At 44.3% G+C, this 21,827-nt stretch overlaps 1 protein-coding gene across 1 annotated transcript in view; it reads left to right on the forward strand.

The window, feature by feature from the left end:
• The window catches only part of LOC128692795 (organic cation transporter protein), a 305,219-nt gene that overhangs the window by 227,864 nt on the left and 55,528 nt on the right, over positions 1-21,827 (forward strand). The window contains exon 9 of the mRNA XM_070090136.1: positions 1,033-1,214. Within this exon, the coding sequence (XP_069946237.1) occupies positions 1,033-1,214 (182 nt within the window). The remainder of the gene's footprint in view (positions 1-1,032; positions 1,215-21,827) is intronic.

Consider the following 21,827-nt stretch of genomic DNA (forward strand, 5'->3'; position numbering starts at 1 on the left):
TATCTGGGACTGTTACTGAGTTATCGCTACTATCGTACTTCCATTCAATGCTAAATGTAATTGATTTGTGGTCGCTAGCACCCAGTTCCTCTGAAATTTCTAAATTATTAACAAGGGATTCATTGTTTGCCATAACTAAGTCAAGCAGGTTATTTCCCCTTGTAGGTTCTGTCACAAACTGCTTCAAAAAACAATTCTGAACTACTTCTAAGAAGACGTATGATTCTAAATTCCCAGTCAAGAAATTCCAATCAATATGACTAAAGTTAAAGTCTCCTAGAATTACTACATTATCGTGCCTTGTGGCCCTAACAACTTCCTCCCACAGTAGTCTCCCCCGGTCCCCATCCAAGTTTGGGGGACGGTATATCACTCCTAAAATCAGTTTTTCATGCCCCTCTGAAAATTCTATCCAAACAGACTCTGTATGTGTTACTTCAGACTTAATACCCGTTTTTATGGCTAATGTCAAGGTACAATCACTGTAGCACTAATGTTTTGTGGCTGGTGTCAATATAAGATCACTGTAGCTCTAGTGTTATGTGGCTGATGTCAAGATAAGATCACTGTAGCTGTCGTAGGTGGTGCTGCACCTCTCCTGCCTACGGTTTATAAGCTCCTTCTCCACAATTATGCCGTATTCTATTCAAGATTGATGGACTAACCACATCGACTCAAGGTTGAGGAACTGATTACCTCATTCTCCTCCTGTTCTTCAAGATTCTCTTTTGTATATATTGATGAAGCCACCCTGTGGCGATACGTTTCCTCAATAAAGATACCCAAGAGTTGCACGTGTCTAATTTATCAAAATAACTTCATAATGGAGGTGATACAAAACAATTCATTAACCTGTGTATATATATGCTATACTAATTTTAGCTCAATAGAGAGAAAAAAGCACCCAGTTACAATATATCTTAGTAACATTCCCTGGAAAACAATTTTCACTGAACGTACAATTAAATTAGTTAACCTTTACTCTACCTCCATGTTTGTGTAATACCTTTAATTTTCTACTTCTTATAAAAGGCAGTTACTGGCTGGTGGTCGTTCTGAGCTTGTTCGGTAAGTTTGGAATCTCAGCAGCATTTGCCGTCGTCTTTATCTTCTCTACCGAGATCTTCCCAACTGAGTGCCGCAGTGTGGGAGTTGGTGCTTGTTCCATGTGTGCTCGGCTTGGTGGTATTCTTGCACCATTTATTGCTTCTCTAGTAAGTCATTATTATTTGTTATTAATGCAGATTTTAAAGACTCATTGTTTAAAGTACTATGATTTTTTTTTTTTGCATTTTTGCGTAGTTTTATTTTGGATATATATCACACTACAGTGCTTATTAATTTTCATTGGCATGCCCGCAAATTTGATGTAGTAAAATGGTAAAAAAAAATCTTGAAATCGTTGGCATCAGTGCCATAACTGGAGAATGACTCATCTGATCGGCTTCAACTTTTCACCACTGATGTGGCTTCCTGAACAGCTTGTGCTGTTTTTGGGTTGCATAAATGACAGCTATTTTCTATTCAATAAAAAACGAGTGTTTCTTCGCATTGGCTTCAAAATATTAATAACTTCGCATTCTGTAAGGTGGATTATATTCCATAAGTATGGACCGAGCTCGTACATATTTGAAATTTTATTGAAATATTTAAAAAAAAAAAAACGTGAGTAGTGTACTTAAACTCTCTTGATGTTGGTGAGGGGTTCTTGATTTAGGGAATTGGATCTGTGCTCCAGTTCCCCGAATTAAGCCTGAATGCCTTCCACATCTCCCCCCCCCAGGTGCTGTATAATCCTCCGGGTTTAGCGCTTCCCCCTTGATTATAATAATAATAATCTGTTACTAGACCTGCTATGACTAGCTTTTGACGACCCTCCTCATCTTACAATGACTAGCTTTTGACGACCCTCCTCATCTTACAATGACTAGCTTTTGACGACCCTCCTCATCTTACAATGACTAGCTTTTGACGACCCACCTCATCTTACTATGACTAGCTTTTGACGACACCCCCCTCATCTTACTATGACTAACTTTTGACAACCCACCTCATAATACTATGACTACCTTCTGACGACCCCCTCATCTCACTATGGCTAGTTTTTGAAGACTCCCTCATCTCACTATTACTAGCATATCACGACCCTCCTCGTCTCACTATGACTAACTTTTCACGACCCCACTCATCTCACTATGATTAGCTTTTCACGATCCCCCTCCTCTTCTCACTATGACTACCTTTTGACAACCTCTCTCATCTCACTATGCCTAGCTTTTCACGACTCCCTCATCTCTCTATGACTAGCTTTTCACGACCTTTCTCATCTCATTATGACTAGCTTTTGACGGGATCCCCCTCATCTCACTATGAGTAGCTTTTCACGACCCTCCCCCTCATCTCACCATGACTAGCTTTTGAGGACATCTCTCATCTCACTATGACTAGCTTTTAACGACCCTCCTCATCTTACTTTGACTATCTTTTGATGACAGGCCTTCATCTCACTATGACTAGCTTTCGACGACCCCCCACACGTCTCTATGACTAGCTTTTGACGACTTCCTCATCTTACTATGACTAGCTTTTGACGACCCCTTTTTCTCACTATGACTAGCTTTTGACGACCCTCTCATCTCACTATGACTTACTTTTGACGACCCCCTTCATCTCACTATGACTAGCTTTTGACGACCTCCCCTTTCATCTCACTCTGACTAGCTTTTGACGATCTCCCCTTCATATCACTATGACTAGCTTTTGACTACCCCCTCATCTCATTGTGACTAGCTTTTGACAGCCCCCCTCATCTCACACTGACTAGCTTTTGACGACCCCATCTTATGTGTCTATGACTAGATTTTGACTACCCCTCTTCATCTCACGATGACTAGCTTTTGACGATCCCCTCATCTCACTATGACTAGCTTTTGACGACCTCCCCTTTCATCTCGCTATCACTAGTTTTAGACGACCCCCATCTCACTATGACTAGCTTTTGACGACCTCCCCCTTCATTTCACTGCTAGCTTTTGACGACCCTCTCATCTCACTGTGACTAGCATTTGACGGCCCCCCTCATCTCACTATGACTAGTTTTTGACGACCCCATCATTTGACGACCCCGTCTTATGTGTCTATGACTAGATTTTGACGACCCCTCTTCATCTCACGATGACTAGCTTTTGACGACCCTCTCATCTCACCATGACTAGCTTTAGACGACCTCCCCTTTCATCTCACTATGACTAGCTTTAGACGACCCCACATCTTACTATGACTAGTGTTTGACGACCTCCCCCTTCATCTCACTATGACTAGCTTTTGACGACCCTCTCATCTCACTGTGGCTAGCATTTGACGGCCCCCCTCATCTCATTATGACTATCTTTTGACGACTCCATCATTTGACAACTCCATCATTTGACGACCCTGTCTTATGTGTCTATGACTAGCTTTTGACTACCCCACTTCATCTCACTATGACAAGCTTTTGACGATCCCCTCATTTCACTATGACTAGCATTTGACGACCCCCTCATTTCACTATGACTATTTTTGACGACCCATCGTCTCACTATGACTAGCTTTTGACGACCCCCCTTATCTCACTATGACCAGAGTTTGACAACCCCCTCATTTTATTATGACTAGCTGTTGACGACCCCCCTTCATCTCACTATGACTAACTTTTGATGACCCCCCTTCATCTCATTATGACTAGGTTTAGACGACCCCTGTCATCTCACTATGAATAGCTTTTGACGACCTCCCTCATCTCACTATGACTAGGTTTTGACGACTCCCCTCATCTCACTATGAGTAGCTTTTGACGACCCTCCTAATCTTACTATGACTAGCTTTTGACGACTCCCCTTCTTCTCTCTTTATTAGCTTTTGACGACCCTCCTCATATCACTATGACTAGCTTTTGGACCCCCTTTCATCTCACTATGACTAGCTTTTGACGACCCCTGCTCATCTCACTATGACTAGCTTTTGACATCCCCCCCTCCCCCCTCATCTCACTAAATTTAGGTATGACAAATAACAGATCTAAAGAAATCAAAACGTTTTTCATCTGAAAAATTGGGCCTTTCAACTATGACTAGTCCATCTTAGGGTACATCACGCCACGCCGAGTTCCCTGAATCTAGCTATGTTGAGCTTTATTTCCTTGGATCATGACTGCATCATCGGGAACATGAAACAAGATTTTCTGTGAGTTAGAACTTTTTTTCGCATTTTTCCCCAATTTTCCATGTTCTCGTATCAAGATTTTCCCCATAAATTTCTTTTTTCAATTGACTGGAACAAGTTTTCCCTCACAGAATGTTAATGCAATATAATTAACGATTTTTCGTTGGGAAATGTAAATGAAATTGTATGTAGTGAGCCTGTAGACGTTTCATTAACTTGTACATATTTTTACCAACATTAGTCAAGGATAAGTCTTCACTGCAACTCTTGGGTCCCAAAGCATATGTTTCTGACACATCTCTCGGTCCACCAAGGTAATAAGCTACAGTTCTTGGTCTCATAGTTAAACAAAGGTAGGCTCCTGACCATTTATGAGGTATAAGGTAGCTCCTGGGTCCCATAGTAGATGTTTCTGACTACACTTACATGGATCTTAAGATACATCTCCAGGTCCCCCAAGGACAAACATGATAAGCTACTTCTCATATTCTCATACAAACATAGTGGTTTATAAAGCAATCATATGTTGAACTGGTCAAAGTGGAGTGCCCACCCTTCCTGTCTTGAGCCCAGGTTGTGGTCAGGTGGTGGGACCGTCAGGTCACGGTAATGTGATGCCTCACTTTATATTTTCGTCGACACACCTGCGGGCGGGAAAAAGTATAACAGAAAATCACAACTCACAAACACTTCTCAACTGTAGCTCACAACTCACAAGTACGACAATAATTACAATACTCACATCTCTCTACAAAATCAAATCTCACAACTACCTCACAAGCACTTACAAGTCTATCACAACCACCATTACAAAGTTAGGAAAACACTCACATTTCACAAGTATTCACAACTCTAGTGACATTCACAACGATTACAAACACGCACAACCAAAAAATCACAACCACCTGTGAAGTGGAAAATTTTCAAACTGTCCGTCTGTATCACACTCAGAGTTACTGAATATTACCAACGCACGCACTCCTTCGCTTAAAGTCACAGTTCCATGTAGGCAGAGTCTGTTCAAGACATTGTTGAACCTAGGAACCTATGGGAGGGAGGAAAGACTTTTCTGTGACCGCACAAGATATGAAATTTAGTTACACCTGCTACCTGCAGGAGACACACCTGTCGTAATTGTCACTGAAAATCATTTGTTATGACTAACCGCAAAAATGCACTTTCACTTGCGGTAGAGAGAAACTATTAATCATTTCCTTTTAACCATCATCTCAGAAGACGAGGCTTGGCGCCTCAGATGATACAAAATAGTTACACCTGTCACCAGGAGCAGGAACACGTGTCCTAATTGGCGATGACAATTCCTTTATTACGGCTAACAAAAATGCACATCACATGTGGAAAAGAGAGAACCTGTTAATCTTTTTCCCTAAACACAAACTCATCACAACAAACACAAACACAGTTACAACATTATTAACATACACAGCAGCAGCACCAACAAATGAGTAGTGTACCTAGAATAACTCAAAAAATAAAATGTGACTAATTTCCACAGAGTCCTTAAATCTTTTCTAATTTTTCTCGAAAAACACCGGTATATATAGTTTTCAAGGTGCTATTCACTGCACATAACAGGTGATATGTAGATGATATGCATATAAACTTAAAAAAATATTGATACAGGAGATTTCATTTTTTTTCACAGAAAGTGAGCATTAAAATATTTTTATTGTCATGTTATTATTATTGTGGTAAACAATATTATTGTTATTATTATTGTGGTAAGCAATATTATTGTGGTAAGCAATATTATTGTGGTAAGCAATATTATTGTGGTAAGCAATATTATTGTGGTAAGCAATATTATTGTGGTAAGCAATATTATTGTGGTAAGCAATATTATTGTGGTAAGCAATATATTGGTAAACATTGCACATGATAAGTGGTACGCAAATGTCATGTTATTTTACGTTTAAAATGGCGTGGAAAATAATTAAAAAATCATCATATGTGAAACATTTTATTACAAAATCTTCTGATCCTTCCCCTGGAGTGAAGCCTCGATCTAGCGTTCTCTGATCCTTCCCCTGGAGAGAAGCCTCGATCTAGCGTTCTCTGATCCTTCCCCTGGAGAGAAGCCTCGATCTAGCGTTCTCTGATCCTTCCCCTGCAGTGAAGCCTCGATCTAGCGTTCTCTGATCCTTCCCCTGGAGAGAAGCCTCGATCTAGCGTTCTCTGATCCTTCCCCTGGAGTGAAGCCTCGATCTAGCGTTCTCTGATCCTTCCCCTGGAGTGAAGCCTCGATCTAGCGTTCTCTGATCCTTCCCCTGGAGTGAAGCCTCGATCTAGCGTTCTCTGATCCTTCCCCTGGAGAGAAGCCTCGATCTAGCGTTCTCTGATCCTTCCCCTGGAGAGAAGCCTCGATCTAGCGTTCTCTGATCCTTCCCCTGGAGTGAAGCCTCGATCTAGCGTTCTCTGATCCTTCCCCTGGAGTGAAGCCTCGATCTAGCGTTCTCTGATCCTTCCCCTGGAGTGAAGCCTCGATCTAGCGTTCTCTGATCCTTCCCCTGGAGTGAAGCCTCGATCTAGCGTTCTCTGATCCTTCCCCTGGAGTGAAGCCTCGATCTAGCGTTCTCTGATCCTTCCCCTGGAGTGAAGCCTCGATCTAGCGTTCTCTGATCCTTCCCCTGGAGTGAAGCCTCGATCTAGCGTTCTCTGATCCTTCCCCTGGAGTGAAGCCTCGATCTAGCGTTCTCTGATCCTTCCCCTGGAGTGAAGCCTCGATCTAGCGTTCTCTGATCCTTCCCCTGCAGTGAAGCCTCGATCTAGCGTTCTCTGATCCTTCCCCTGCAGTGAAGCCTCGATCTAGCGTTCTCTGATCCTTCGCCTGGAGTGAAGCATCGATCTAGCGTTCTCTGATCCTTCCCCTGCAGTGAAGCCTCGATCTAGCGTTCTCTGATCCTTCCCCTGGAGTGAAGCCTCGATCTAGCGTTCTCTGATCCTTCCCCTGGAGTGAAGCCTCGATCTAGCGTTCTCTGATCCTTCCCCTGCAGTGAAGCCTCGATCTAGCGTTCTCTGATCCTTCCCCTGCAGTGAAGCCTCGATCTAGCGTTCTCTGATCGTTCGCCTGGAGTGAAGCATCGATCTAGCGTTCTCTGATCCTTCCCCTGAAGTGAAGCCTCGATCTAGCGTTCTCTGATCCTTCCCCTGGAGTGAAGCATCGATCTAGCGTTCTCTGACCCTTCCCCTGCAGTGAAGCCTCGATCTAGCGTTCTCTGATCCTTCCCATGGAATGAAACCTCGATCTAGCGATCTCTGATCCTTCCCCTGGAGTGAAGCATCGATCTAGCGTTCTCTGATCCTTCCCCTGGAGTGAAGCATCGATCTAGCGTTCTCTGATCCTTCCCCAGGAGTGAAGCCTCGATCTAGCGTTCTCTGATCCTTCCCCTGGAGTGAAGCCTCGATCTAGCGTTCTCTGATCCTTCCCCTGCAGTGAAGCCTCGATCTAGCGTTCTCTGATCCTTCCCCTGCAGTGAAGCCTCGATCTAGCGTTCTCTGATCCTTCCCCTGGAGTGAAGCCTCGATCTAGCGTTCTCTGATCCTTCCCCTGGAGTGAAGCCTCGATCTAGCGTTCTCTGATCCTTCCCCTGGAGTGAAGCCTCGATCTAGCGTTCTCTGATCCTTCCCCAGGAGTGAAGCCTCGATCTAGCGTTCTCTGATCCTTCCACTGGAGTGAAGCCTCGATCTAGCGTTCTCTGATCCTTTCCCTGCAGTGAACCTTCGATCTAGCGTTCTCTGATCCTTTCCCTGGAGTGAAGCCTCGATCTAGCGTTCTCTGATCCTTTCCCTGGAGTGAAGCCTCGATCCAGCGTTCTCTGATCCTTCCCCTGGAGTGAAGCCTCGATCTAGCGTTCTCTGATCCTTTCCCTGCAGTGAAGCTTCGATCTAGCGTTCTCTGATCCTTTCCCTGGAGTGAAGCCTCGATCTAGCGTTCTCTGATCCTTCCCCTGGAGTGAAGCCTCGATCTAGCGTTCTCTGATCCTTTCCCTGGAGTGAAGCCTCGATCTAGCGTTCTCTGATCCTTCACCTGGAGTGAAGCCTCGATCTAGCGTTCTCTAATCCTTTCCCTGGAGTGAAGCCTCGATCTAGCGTTCTCTGGTCTTTTCCCTGGAGTGAAGCCTCGATTTAGCATTTTCTGATCCTTCCCCTGGAGTGAAGCCTCGATCTAGCATTCTCTGATCCTTCCCCTGGAGTGAAGCCTCGTTCTAGCGTTCTCTGATCCTTCCCCTGGAGTGAAGCCTCGATCTAGCGTTCTCTGATCCTTTCCCCTGGAGTGAAGCCTCGATCTAGCGTTATCTGATCCTTCCCTTGGAGTGAAGCCTCGATGTAGCGTTCTCCGATCCTTCCCCTGCAGTGAAGCCTCGATCTAGCGTTCTCTGATCCTTCCCCTGCAGTGAAGCCTCGATCTAGCGTTCTCTGATCCTTTCCCTGGAGTGAAGCCTCGATCTAGCGTTCTCTGATCCTTTACCTGGAGTGAAGCCTCGATCTAGCGTTCTCTGATCCTTCCCCTGCAGTGAAGCCTCGATCTAGCGTTCTCTGATCCTTTCCCCTGGAGTGAAGCCTCGATCTAGCGTCCTCTGATCCTTCCCTTGGAGTGAAGCCTCGATGTAGCGTTCTCTGATCCTTCCCCTGCAGTGAAGCCTCGATCTAGCGTTCTCTGATCCTTCCCCTGCAGTGAAGCCTCGATCTAGCGTTCTCTGATCCTTTCCGTGGAGTGAAGCCTCGATCTAGCGTTCTCTCATCCTTTCCCTGGAGTGAAGCCTCGATCTAGCGTTCTCTGATCCTTCCTCTGCAGTGAAACCTCGATCTAGCGTTCTCTGATCCTTCCCCTGCAGTGAAGCCTCAATCTAGCGTTCTCTGATCCTTTCCCTGGAGTGAAGCCTCGATCTAGCGTTCTCTGATCTTTTCCCTGGAGTGAAGCCTCGATCTAGCGTTCTCTGATCCTTCCCCTTGAGTGAAGCCTCGATCTAGCATTCTCTGATCCTTCCCCTGGTGTGAAGCCTCGATCTAGCGTTCTCTGATCCTTTCCCTGGAGTGAAGCCTCGATCTAGCATTCTCTGATTCTTCCCCTGGAGTGAAGCCTCGATCTAGCGTTCTCTGATCCTTTCCCTGGAGTGAAGCCTCGATCTAGCGTTCTCTGATCTTTTCCCTGGAGTGAAGCCTCGATCTAGCGTTCTCTGATCCTTCCCCTGCAGTGAAGCCTCGATCTAGCATTCTCTGATCCTTCCCCTGGAGTGAAGCCTCGATCTAGCGTTCTCTGATCCTTTCCCCGGAGTGAAGCCTCGATCTAGCGTTCTCTGATTCTTCCCCTGGAGTGAAGCCTCGATCTAGCGTTCTCTGATCCTTTCCCTGGAGTGAAGCCTCGATCTAGCGTTCTCTGATCCTTTCCCTGGAGTGAAGCCTCGATCTAGCGTTCTCTGATCCTTCCCCTCGAGTGAAGCCTCGATCTAGCGTTCTCTGATCCTTTCCCCTGGAGTGAAGCCTCGATCTAGCGTTCTCTGATCCTTCACCTGGAGTGAAACCTCGATCTAGCGTTCTCTGATCCTTCCCCTGCAGTGAAGCCTCGGTCTAGCGTTCTCTGATCCTTCCCCTGCAGTGAAGCCTCGATCTAGCGTTCTCTGATCCTTTCCCTGGAGTGAAGCCTCGATCTAGCGTTCTCTGATTCTTCCCCTGGAGTGAAGCCTCGATCTAGCGTTCTCTGATCCTTTCCCTGGAGTGAAGCCTCGATCTAGCGTTCTCTGATCCTTTCCCTGGAGTGAAGCCTCGATCTAGCGTTCTCTGATCCTTCCCCTGCAGTGAAGCCTGGATCTAGCGTTCTCTGATCCTTTCCCCTGGAGGGAAGCCTCGATCTAGCGTTCTCTGATCCTTCCCCTGGAGTGAAACCTCGATCTAGCGTTCTCTGATCCTTCCCATGCAGTGAAGCCTCGATCTAGCGTTCTCTGATCCTTCCCCTGCAGTGAAGCCTCGATCTAGCGTTCTCTGATCCTTCCCCTGCAGTGAAGCCTCGATCTAGCGTTCTCTGATCCTTCCCCTGCAGTGAAGCCTCGATCTAGCGTTCTCTGATCCTTTCCCTGGAGTGAAGCCTCGATCTAGCGTTCTCTGATCCTTTCCCTGGAGTGAAGCCTCGATCTAGCGTTCTCTGATCCTTCCCCTGCAGTGAAGCCTCGATCTAGCGTTCTCTGATCCTTTCCCTGGAGTGAAGCCTCGATCTAGCGTTCTCTGATCCTTCCCCTGCAGTGAAACCTCGATCTAGCGTTCTCTGATCTTTCCCCTGGAAATAAGCCTCGATCTAGCGTTCTCTGATCCTTCCCATGGAGTGAAGCCTCGATCTTGCGTTCTTTGATTCTTCCCCTGCAGTGAAGCCTCGATCGAAGCGTTCTCTGATCCTTCCCCTGGAGTGAAGCCTCGATCTAGCGTTCTTTGATCCTTCCCCTGGAGTGAAGCCTCGATCTAGCGTTCTCTGATCCTTCCCCTGGAGTGAAGCCTCGATCTAGCGTTCTCTGATCCTTCCCCTGGAGTGAAGCCTCGATCCAGTCTTCTGCTGATTCTTCCCCTGGAGTGAAGCCTCGATCTAGTCTTTTGCTGATCCTTCCCCTGGAGTGAAGCCTCGATCTAGTCTTCTGCTGATCCTTCCCCTGGAGTGAAGGCTCGCTCTAGTGTTCTCCTGATCCTTCCCCTGGAGTGAAGCCTCGATCTAGTGTTCTCCTGATCCTTCCCCTGGAGTGAAACCTCGCTCTAGTGTTCTCCTGATCCTTCTCCTGGAGTGAAGCCTCGATCTAGCGTTCTCTGATCCACCCCTGGAGTGAAGCCTTGATCTAGCATTCTCTGATCCTTCCCATGGAGTGAAGCCTCGATCTAGCGTTCTATGATCCTTCCCCTGGAGTGAAGCCTCAATCTAGTCTTCTGTTGATCCTTCCCCTGGAGTGAAGCCTCGATCTAGCGTTCTCTGATCCTTCCCCTGAAGTGAAGCCTCAATCCAGTCTTCTGCTGATCCTTCCCCTGGAGTGAAGCATCGATCTAGTCTTTTGCTGATCCTTCCCCTGGAGTGAAGCCTCAATCCAGTCTTCTGCTGATCCTTCCCCTGGAGTGAAGCATCGATCTAGTCTTTTGCTGATCCTTCCCCTGGAGTGAAACCTCGTTCTGGTGTTCTGCTGATCCTTCTCCTGGAGTGAAACCTCGCTCTAGTGTTCTCCTGATCCTTCCCCTGGAGTGAAGCCTCGATCTAGTGTTCTCCTGATCTTTCCCCTGGAGTGAAACCTCGTTCTGGTGTTCTGCTGATCCTTCTCCTGGAGTGAAACCTCGCTCTAGTGTTCTCCCGATCCTTCCCCTGGAGTGAAGCCTCGACCTAGCGTTCTCTGATCCTTCCCCTCGAGTGAAGCCTCGATCTTGTCTTCTGCTGATCCTTCCCCTGGAGTGAAGCCTCGATCTAGTCTTCTGCTGATCCTTCCTCTCTAGTGAAGCCTCGATCTAGCATTCTCTCATCCTTTTTCTGGAGTGAAGCCTCGATCTAGCATTCTCTGTTCCTTCCCCTGGAGTGAAGGCTCGCTCTAGTGTTCTCCTGATCCTTTCCCTGGAGTGAAGCCTCGATCTAATCTTCTGCTGATCCTTTCCCTGGAGTGAAACCTAGCTCTACTGTTCTCCTGATCCTTTCCCTGGAGGGAATCCTCGATCTAGTGTTTTCCTAATCCTTCTCCTGGAGTGAAGCCTCGTTCTAGTCTTCTACTGATCCTTCCCCTGGAGTGAAGCCTCGATCTAATCTTCTGCTGATCCTTTCCCTGGAGTGAAACCTAGCTCTACTGTTCTCCTGATCCTTTCCCTGGAGGGAATCCTCGATCTAGTGTTTTCCTAATCCTTCTCCTGGAGTGAAGCCTCGTTCTAGTCTTCTACTGATCCTTCTCCTGGAGTGAAGCCTCGATCTAATCTTCTGCTGATTCTTCCCCTGGAGTGAAACCTCGCTCTAGTGTTCTCCTGGTCCTTCTCCTGGAGTGAAACCTCGCTCTAGTGTTCTCCCGATCCTTCCCCTGGATGGAATCCTCGATCGATCGTGTTCGCATCGCTATTGGGCCGTGCGGACGTGCTGCGCAGTAGCTCCTGATTGAGTTGGCTTCTGCGCAGTGTTGACGTGTACTTGGCTCTGTGAAGACCTGTTTGCGCGCTCTCTAGAATTGAAGCAAGATGCCCCCCATCGAGCAACTTTACCAACAGCTTAAGGAAGAATTGAGGTTGGCGAATATGGAAATTCGGCGACTGACCGAGGAAAACAAAAAGATTCGGAGTAGTCCTCCTGTTTTGAGTCCTCAGGTCAAGAAGGGAAACTGGTCAGTGGCTGGACAGCAGGGAAAAAAGTTGACGATCAAGAAGACGAATGGAAAGGTAGAAACGATGAAGAAGAAAGAGACTGCCGTGGAAACTGTTGTGGAAACATCCAATACACTCTCAGTGCTACCCGACGAATGTGAGTCGACTACTGGGAACGTCAGGACGAAAGACATTAAGGAAGGTACGAATATTGTTGTTGTTGGGGATAGCCAAGTTAGGTATATGGATAGGGCGTTCTGCTTGAAGGACAGGAGTAGGAGACAGAGAGTTTGCTTTCCTGGGGCTGGGATGGAGGATATTGTTAGCCGTCTGGATGACATCATGAGAGGTAATGGGAGCAATCCTATTATCTGTCTCAGTGCTGGAGGCAACGATGTTGGCAGACGTAGGAGTGAGGACCTGATTAGCAGGTATAGGTCAGCAATAGAAATAATTAGAAGTAAGGTTGGGAACCCTCTCATATGTGGTATTTTGCCAAGGAGGGGAGTTGGAAATGAATGGTTGTCCAGGGCAATTGGTGTCAATTGCTGGCTGGACAAATACTGAAAGGAAAATGCGGTAACATTCATTGACAACTGGGACCTCTTCTATGGCAGAAATGACATGTATGCTAGGGATGGGGTTCACTTATCTAGGTGTGGGGTGGGAGCACTGGCAACTGCAGTGGAGGGAGCAGTTAGGACTTTAAACTAGGAATAGTTAGTGGTATGGGTTTTGGCAGGAAAACAGTGAAGTCCCAGTGTAGTAATATTACGAGTTCTAGGGGAACTAGTTATAATAAGAACGAGATAGATATTGAAAAGCCAGGGACCTTGGGTGATAAGGACAGTAATAGGTTTAGTAGAAAAATAGAAATGAGCAGGAAGGGTAAAGAGAAAGGAGAGTCTTTCAATGTTTATTATGCTAATTGCCGTAGTGCTAGGAGTAAGATGGACGAGTTGAGATTAGTTGCTAGTGTAGGTAACATTGATGTATTTGCCTTAACTGAGACGTGGTTTAATTCAAAAAGTCGGGACATGCCTGCGGAATGTCATATTCAGGGTTTTAAATTGTTCCAAGAAGATAGAAGTATTGGAAGGGGGGGTGGGGTGGCATTGTATGTCCGAGATCGCTTGAACTGTTGCATAAAAACGGGTATTAAGTCTGAAGTAACACATATAGAGTCTGTTTGGATAGAATTTTCAGAGGGGCATCAAAAACTGATTTAGGAGTGATATACCGTCCCCCAAACTTAGATAGGGACCAAGGGAAACTACTATGGGAGGAAATTGTTAAGGCCACAAGGCACGATAATGTAGTAATTCTAGGAGACTTTAACTTTAGTCATGTTGATTGGAATTTCTTGACTGGGAATTTAGAATCATACGACTTCTTAGAAGTATTTCAGGATTGTTTTTTGAAGCAGTTTGTGACAGAACCTACAAGGGGAAATAACCTGCTTGACTTAGTTATGGCAAACAATGAATCCCTTGTTATTAATTTAGAAATTTCAGAGGAACTGGGTGCTAGCGACCACAAATCAATTACATTTAGCATTGAATGGAAGTACGATAGTAGCGATAACTCAGTAACAGTCCCAGATTTTCGCTTAGCAGATTACGATGGGCTTAGAGAAAACTTATCATCTGTTGACTGGGGTAACGAAGAGAGCTATCAATATGACAGCTTTCTGAACACTATACATGCTGCTCAAAGAGCGTTTATCCCATATAAAGAAATTAGATCAAATAGAAATGACCCAAAATGGATGAATAATAGGTTCAAATATCTACTAGGGCATAAGAAAGGAATTTATAGGCGTATCAAAAGAGGTGAGGGTCATCTTATGAATCAGTATATTGACATTAAGAGGGACATTAAAAAAGGGATAAGAAAAGCTAAAAGGGACCATGAAATTAAAGTTGCTAGGGATTCTAAAACTAACCCAAAAAGTTTTTTCCAGGTCTATAGAACAAAAGTTAGAGATAAGATAGGTCTCCTTAAAAATAACTATGGGCACCTTACTGACAAAGAGAATGAAATGTGCTTGATTTTAAATAATTATTTTCTCTCAGTTTTTACGCAGGAAGACACTAACAATATTCCAGTAATTAATTTTTACAGTGGGCTAGAAGAAGATAAATTATGTAACATCACAGTCAATAGTGAGATGGTTGTGAAGCAGATAGACAGACTGAAGCAAAATAAGTCGCCGGGTCCTGATGAGGTTTTTTCAAGGGTTCTTAAGGAATGCAAAATGGAACTCTGTGAACCATTAACTAGTATTTTTAATTTATCTCTTCAAACAGGTGTAGTGTCTGATATGTGGAAGATGGCTAATGTAACTCCTATTTTTAAAACAGGGGACAAGTCGTTACCGTCAAATTACCGCCCAATAAGCCTGACCTCAATTGTAGGCAAATTACTAGAGTCAATTATAGCTGAGATTATAAGAAGCCATCTCGATAAGCATAGCTTGATTAATGATACTCAGCATGGATTCACAAGAGGCCGGTCTTGTCTAACTAATTTATTAACTTTCTTCAGTATAGCTTTTGAGGCTGTTGACCACAATAAAGAATTTGATATTATTTACTTAGATTTTAGTAAGGCTTTTGATAGAGTTCCGCACCATAGACTGTTAAAGAAAGTGGCAGCACATGGCATTGGGGAAAAAGTGCTCTCGTGGATCAAGTCATGGCTCACTGACAGGAAGCAGAGAGTGTCCATAAATGGGGTTAAATCCGAGTGGGGATCTGTAACAAGTGGCGTTCCACAGGGATCAGTCTTGGGCCCGTTGTTTTTTATAATATATATCAATGATCTTGATGAGGGAATTACTAGTGATATGAGCAAATTCGCTGATGACACAAAGATAGGTAGGATAATTGATTCAAACGTAGATGTTATGGAACTTCAGGAGGATTTAAACAAACTCTATTCTTGGTCAGAAAAGTGGCAGATGCAGTTCAATGTAGATAAATGCAAGGTTCTGAAGCTTGGGAGTGCCCATAGCCCTAGTACTTATAAGTTAAATGATGTAGAACTTAGCCATACAGATTGCGAGAAGGACTTGGGGGTTATGGTGAGCAGCAACCTTAAACCAAGACAGCAATGCCTAAGCGTACGTAATAAGGCAAATAGATTACTGGGATTTATATCAAGAAGTGTAAGCAACAGAAGTCCAGAGGTCATACTGCAGCTTTATACATCATTAGTAAGGCCTCACCTAGATTATGCAGCTCAGTTCTGGTCTCCGTATTACAAAATGGACATAAATTCGTTAGAAAACATTCAGCGTAGGATGACTAAATTAATACATAGCATTAGAAATCTTCCTTATGAAGAAAGATTGAAGACTCTTAAGTTACATTCACTTGTTAGACGAAGAATGAGGGGAGACCTGATCGAAGTGTATAAGTGGAAGATAGGTATTAATAAAGGGGATATTAATAAGGTCTTGAGGATGTCTCTCCAAGAGAGAACCCGCAGTAATGGATTTAAATTAGATAAGTTTAGATTTAGAAAGGACATAGGAAAGTATTGGTTTGGAAATAGGGTAGTTGATGAGTGGAACAGTCTACCTAGTTGGGTTATTGAGGCTGGGACTTTGGGTAGTTTCAAATCTAGGTTGGATAAGTATATGAGTGGGAGGGGTTGGATTTGAGTGGGACTTTCACATCAGAGCTTATTTCTTGGGTGGCATTGAAAATTGGGTTGGGCAAATGTTTTGTTAGTGGGATGAATTATAAAGGACCTGCCTAGTATGGGCCAGCAGGCCTCCTGCAGTGTTCCTCCTTTCTTATGTTCTTATGTTCTTATCTAGTGTTCTCCTGATCCTTCCCCTGGAGTGAATCCTCGCTCTAATGTTCTGATCCATCCCCTGGAGCGAAGCCTCGATCTAGTGTTCTCCTGATCCTTCCCCTGGAGTGAAGCCTCGACCTAGTGTTCTCCTAATCCTTCCCCTGGGGTGAAGCCTCGATCTAGTCTTCTGCTGATCCTTCCCCTGGAGTGAAGCCTCGATCTAGTGTTCTCCTGATCTTTCCCATGGAGTGAAACCTCGCTCTAGTGTTCTCCTGATCCTTCCCCCTGGAGTGAAGCCTCGATCTAGTGTTCTCCTGATCTTTCCATTGGAGTGAAACCTCGATCTAGTGTTCTCCTGATCCTTCCCCTGGAGTGAAGCCTCGATCTAGTGTTCTCCTAATCCTTCCCCTGGGGTGAAACCTCGTTCTAGTGTTCTCCTGATCTTTCCATTGGAGTGAAGGCTCTATCTAGTCTTCTGCTGATCCTTCCCCTGGAGTGAAGCCTCGATCTAGTGTTCTCCTGATCCTTCCCCTGGAGTGAAACCTCGTTCTAGTGTTCTGCTGATCCTTCTCCTGGAATGAAAACTCGCTCTAGTGTTCTCCCGATCCTTCCCCTGGAGTGAAGCCTCGATCTAGCGTTCTCTGATCCTTCCCCTGGAGTGAAACCTCGATCTAGTCTTCTGCTGATCCTTCCCCTGGAGTGAAGCCTCGATCTAGTCTTCTGCTGATCCTTCCCCTACAGTGAAGCCTCGATCTAGCATTCTCTCATCCTTCCCCTGGAGTGAAGCCTCGATCTAGCGTTCTCTGATCCTTCCCCTAGAGTGAAGCCTCGATCCAGTCTTCTGCTGATCCTTCCCCTGGAGTGAAGGCTCGCTCTAGTGTTCTCCTGATCCTTTCCCTGGAGGGAATCCTCGATCTAGTGTTTTCCTAATCCTTCTCCTGGAGTGAAGCCTCGTTCTAGTCTTCTACTGATCCTTCTCCTGGAGTGAAGCCTCGATCTAATCTTCTGCTGATCCTTCCCCTGGAGTGAAACCTCGCTCTAGTGTTCTCCTGATCCTTCTCCAGGAGTGAAACCTCGCTCTAGTGTTCTCCCGATCCTTCCCCTGGAGGGAATCCTCGATCTAGTGTTCTCCTGATCCTTCCCCTGGAGTGAAGCCTCGATCTAGTGTTCTCCTGATCCTTCCCCTGGAGTGAAGCCTCGATCTAGTCTTCTCCTGATCCTTCCCCTGGAGTGAAGCCTCGATCTAGTGTTCTCCTGATCCTTCCCCTGGAGTGAAGCCTCGATCTAGTGTTCTCCTGATCCTTCCCCTGGAGTGAAACCTCGCTCTAGTGTTCTCCCGATCCTTCCCCTGGAGGGAATCCTCGATCTAGTGTTCTCCTGATCCTTCCCCTGGAGTGAAGCCTCGATCTAGTGTTCTCCTGATCCTTCCCCTGGAGTGAAGCCTCGATCTAGTGTTCTCCTGATCTTTCCCCTGGAGTGAAACCTCACTCTAGTGTTCTCCCGATCCTTCCCCTGGAGGGAATCCTCGATCTAGTGTTCTCCTGATCCTTCCCCTGGAGTGAAGCCTCGCTCTAGTGTTCTGATCCATCCCCTGGAGTGAAGCCTCGATCTAGTGTTCTCCTGATCCTTCCCCTGGAGTGAAGCCTCGATCTAGTGTTCTCCTGATCCTTTCCCTGGAGTGAAGCCGCTATCTAGTCTTCTGGTGATCCTGCCCCTGGAGTGAAGCCTCGAGGGGAGGCTATCAGCTGGGGTTACTCTAAACTGAGTACAATTTACTCTGTTATCTACAAGTTTCCAAGTAACTACAAGTTACTACTACAAATCCCTGTTAACTGGAAGTTACTACTACAAATCTCTGTTAACTACAAGTTACTACTACAAATCCTTGTTAACTACGAGTTACTACTACAAATTCCTCTTAACTACAAGTTACTCCAAATTAACTACAAGTTACTCAAAGTTAATTGCAAGTTACAACTGCAAATCTCTGTTAGCTGCAAGTTACTCAAGGTATCTACAAATTTCCAAGTAACTACAAGTTACTAATACCAATCCCTGTTAACCACAAGTTACCCCAAAGTACGTACAAGTTTCCAAGTAACTACAAGTTACTACTGCAAATCCCTGTTAACTACAAGTTACTACTACAAATCCCTATTAACTACAAGTTACAACAAGATATCTACAAGTTTCCAAGTAACTACAGGTTACAGAATAAGTTACCCCAAGTTCACTGGTAAGTTATACTGTTAAACTACAAGCTACCTCAATTTAACTGCAAGCTATGCACAAGTTGCACTGTTAATTATAAATCAGTGTTAACTACAGTTGTAGTGATAAATTACATTCAGATACTCAAATGGAAGTACAAGTTACAGCTACAAGTTACCCCGAGGTAACTACAAGTTTCCAAGTAACTACAAGTTACCCTGTTAACTACAAGTTGCAATGAGAAGGTACTCTAACAATGTACGAGTTATAACAAGTTGTAACTTGTTCTTCCATGGAAGTGCGAGTAATTTTTAATTGTAACTTGCAGTTAAAAGAGTAACTTGTAGTTAACAGAGAAGCTTGTAGTTAACAGGGTAACTTGTAGTTAACAGAACAACTTGTAGTTACTTGGAAACTTGTAGTTACCTTGGGGTAACTTGAAGTTAGCAGGGTAGCTTGTAGTTACTAAGAAACTTGTAGTTACCTCAGGGTAACTTGAAGTTGTAACTTGTTCTTATTCTGTTAGAGATACAGAATATATCTTGTACTTTCATCTAAGTTTCTCATTATAACTTGTAGTTAATGGTGTAATTTATCCATAACTTGTAGTAAAGTTACTAATGTAATACAAATGGTGATAACTAAGACCATAATTTTTAAAAGGGTGAACCGGTAAGCCAGTGGAAGGTCTCTGTCAGATGACCAAAAGCTTCAGTGGTGAGTCATCATATGACTGAGACCCGCGTCAAGAAGCACTTTCCTGATAAATTAGACACATGTGCAACTCTTGGGTATCTATATTGAGGAAACGTTTCGCCACACAGTAGCTTCATCAGTCCATACAAAGGAGAATCTTGAAGAACAGGAGGAGAATGAGGTAATCAGTCCCTCAACCTTGAGTCGATGTGGTCAGTCCATCAATCTTGAATGGACTGACCACATCGACTCAAGGTTGAGGGACTGATTACCTCATTCTCCTCCTGTTCTTCAAGATTCTCCTTTGTATGGACTGATGAAGCTACTGTGTGGCGAAACGTTTCCTCAATAAAGATACCCAAGAGTTGCACATGTGTCTAATTTATCAACATGTCGGTTCTCTGAACCATTCATCTACAAAGCACTTTCCTGACGAACCTTACCTTACCTAAAGTGGGGATAGAGGTTTAAAACTAAGGTGTAAGAATTATTTCCAGTTTTTTAACCCAAGTTCGGTGCGAATTGATGTTGTCATGCATGTAGCATTGCAGATTGTCTTTAATAGGCTGGGTCTGATGCTGTGCTTGTTAACAAAATCAGGGAACAAGTGGGTCTTGAACCCATGGTAGGTGAGTCTTAAAACTCACTAGCCAGTGCGTTTACTACTGAACCACTGTCACTGTACTTGTTCTGTGGATTAATGACGTCCTGTGTTCTTTGTCAACACCTCCTTGGTGTTATACCATTTCACATCCTTGCCAGGCCATCACCATAGACATAGACATGTGTAATGTGGCAAAGAGCCTTCCTCACTGTAGTTTAGATGGCTGCCTCTTCCTCGAACCATGTTCTCCCAAGCACGACCTCTTAAGAACTGCTGATATCATCATTTCTGATGCCACACATCGCCTTTGCTGCTGGTTCTAACCCCGTCACGGTAGGTGACGAAATATAATTTAAGAGAATTCCTTAGCTAGATAGCGTCACATACCGTCCCTCTACAGAGAAAGAGAACTTCAGACCCAAACATAAGTTTATTTAAGTACTGCTTCACATACAGTTACATAAATTATCATACTTAGAAGCATGTGTGTACTTTACCCTTCAGGATAACCCAGAAAAGTCGGACAACCTGGCTTATTTCCATTGGGGTCCTTGTAATAACTTGATAAATTAGACACATGTGCAACTCTTGGGTATCTTTATTGAGGAAACGTTTCGCCACACAGTGGCTTCATCAGTCCATACAAAGGAGAATCGTGAAGAACAGGAGGAGAACGAGGTAATCAGTCCCTCAACCTTGAGTCGACTCAATATTTGTGTAACTCTGGCCTCCTTGAACTCCTGCAGAACGGTATTGGTATTGATGGGCAAATGCATTAATTGCGTAATGGGGACTGGCAAATGAGAGGCATCATCTGGACCTGTGCTCTTAGTTGGGTTTAATTTGCTTAGTTCTTTTCGCATGAAGTCGTAAGATACACCTTCTAGTTGGCAACTATTTGGGGAGACGCCTTTGTTAATGTAATAAGTTATAAAGGTGTTGGTGTCTGTGTTACAGATATTCGATGCAACGGGCAGTTTACTTGTGTTGATGCGACAGATGTGTCACATGAATTAAAACAGCCTGCCATTTATGTTGTTTCGTAGTATACCTCGTTATCGATATTCAACACTATGTTAGATCTATCTACGAATTTATGACTATTCCTCAGTTTAGTTGTTGCTAGAGTTTTCCTCTATTCTTAGATTTTTGAGCAATAGTGACATGCCTTTGCTCCTTATAAGCTGTTCTCTCTTCCTTACATTTAAGAATTCATTTAATGCTGCAATATATTTTCTTTCTAATAGCTGATCCCTAAATTTGGTATTATTTAATATCTCAGTAGTTATGCAGGGATTTATGTTCTAGGTTTAATCCTAACCTCATTAATTGGTACAATATTATGAACGACGGCATCAAATACGGCCGTGCAACTTATCAGTGTCCAGTCACAATTGTGTAGCCTATTTAACTGTGTTTCTTTACTGTAGTTTCTAGTTGACCTCATTATTATTGCCCTGTGTAGGATTATTCGTTCCCTAATGATTTTCCTGGTGCAATAAATGATCAAATGATCACTTAGACCTGTGGTATTGACGTCTGATTAACTAATATTATCACAGCGGTTACAAAATATGTGGTCAAGTATGGTGGAAAAGAACTGTGGGATCTGGGTTCCTGAATTAATTAGTCAAGTGTAACTGTTTAATCAGAGAATTTGTTTATACCTATTACATAGCTAGTTATTTTCCTGTTGATAACAGATACTGAAGTCTCAATTCTGGACAAGATTCGAAAAGTTTTCCAAGAACTGATCATTGGGGGGGAGTGGAAACTAGTCCCTCCTTGGACGGGTACGGTTTTGGGCAGTGTTGCGCCCCCATGATCTGGACGGGGGGCGTTGACCTCCCGGAACTCTCTCCACATAAACTCCAGGTATATATATATATAAATATATATATATATATATATATATATATATATATATATATATATATATATATATATATATATATATATATATATATATATACATATATATATATATATATAT

Source organism: Cherax quadricarinatus, chromosome 30, assembly GCF_038502225.1.
Source record: "Cherax quadricarinatus isolate ZL_2023a chromosome 30, ASM3850222v1, whole genome shotgun sequence".
Taxonomy (NCBI): Eukaryota; Metazoa; Arthropoda; class Malacostraca; order Decapoda; family Parastacidae; genus Cherax; species Cherax quadricarinatus.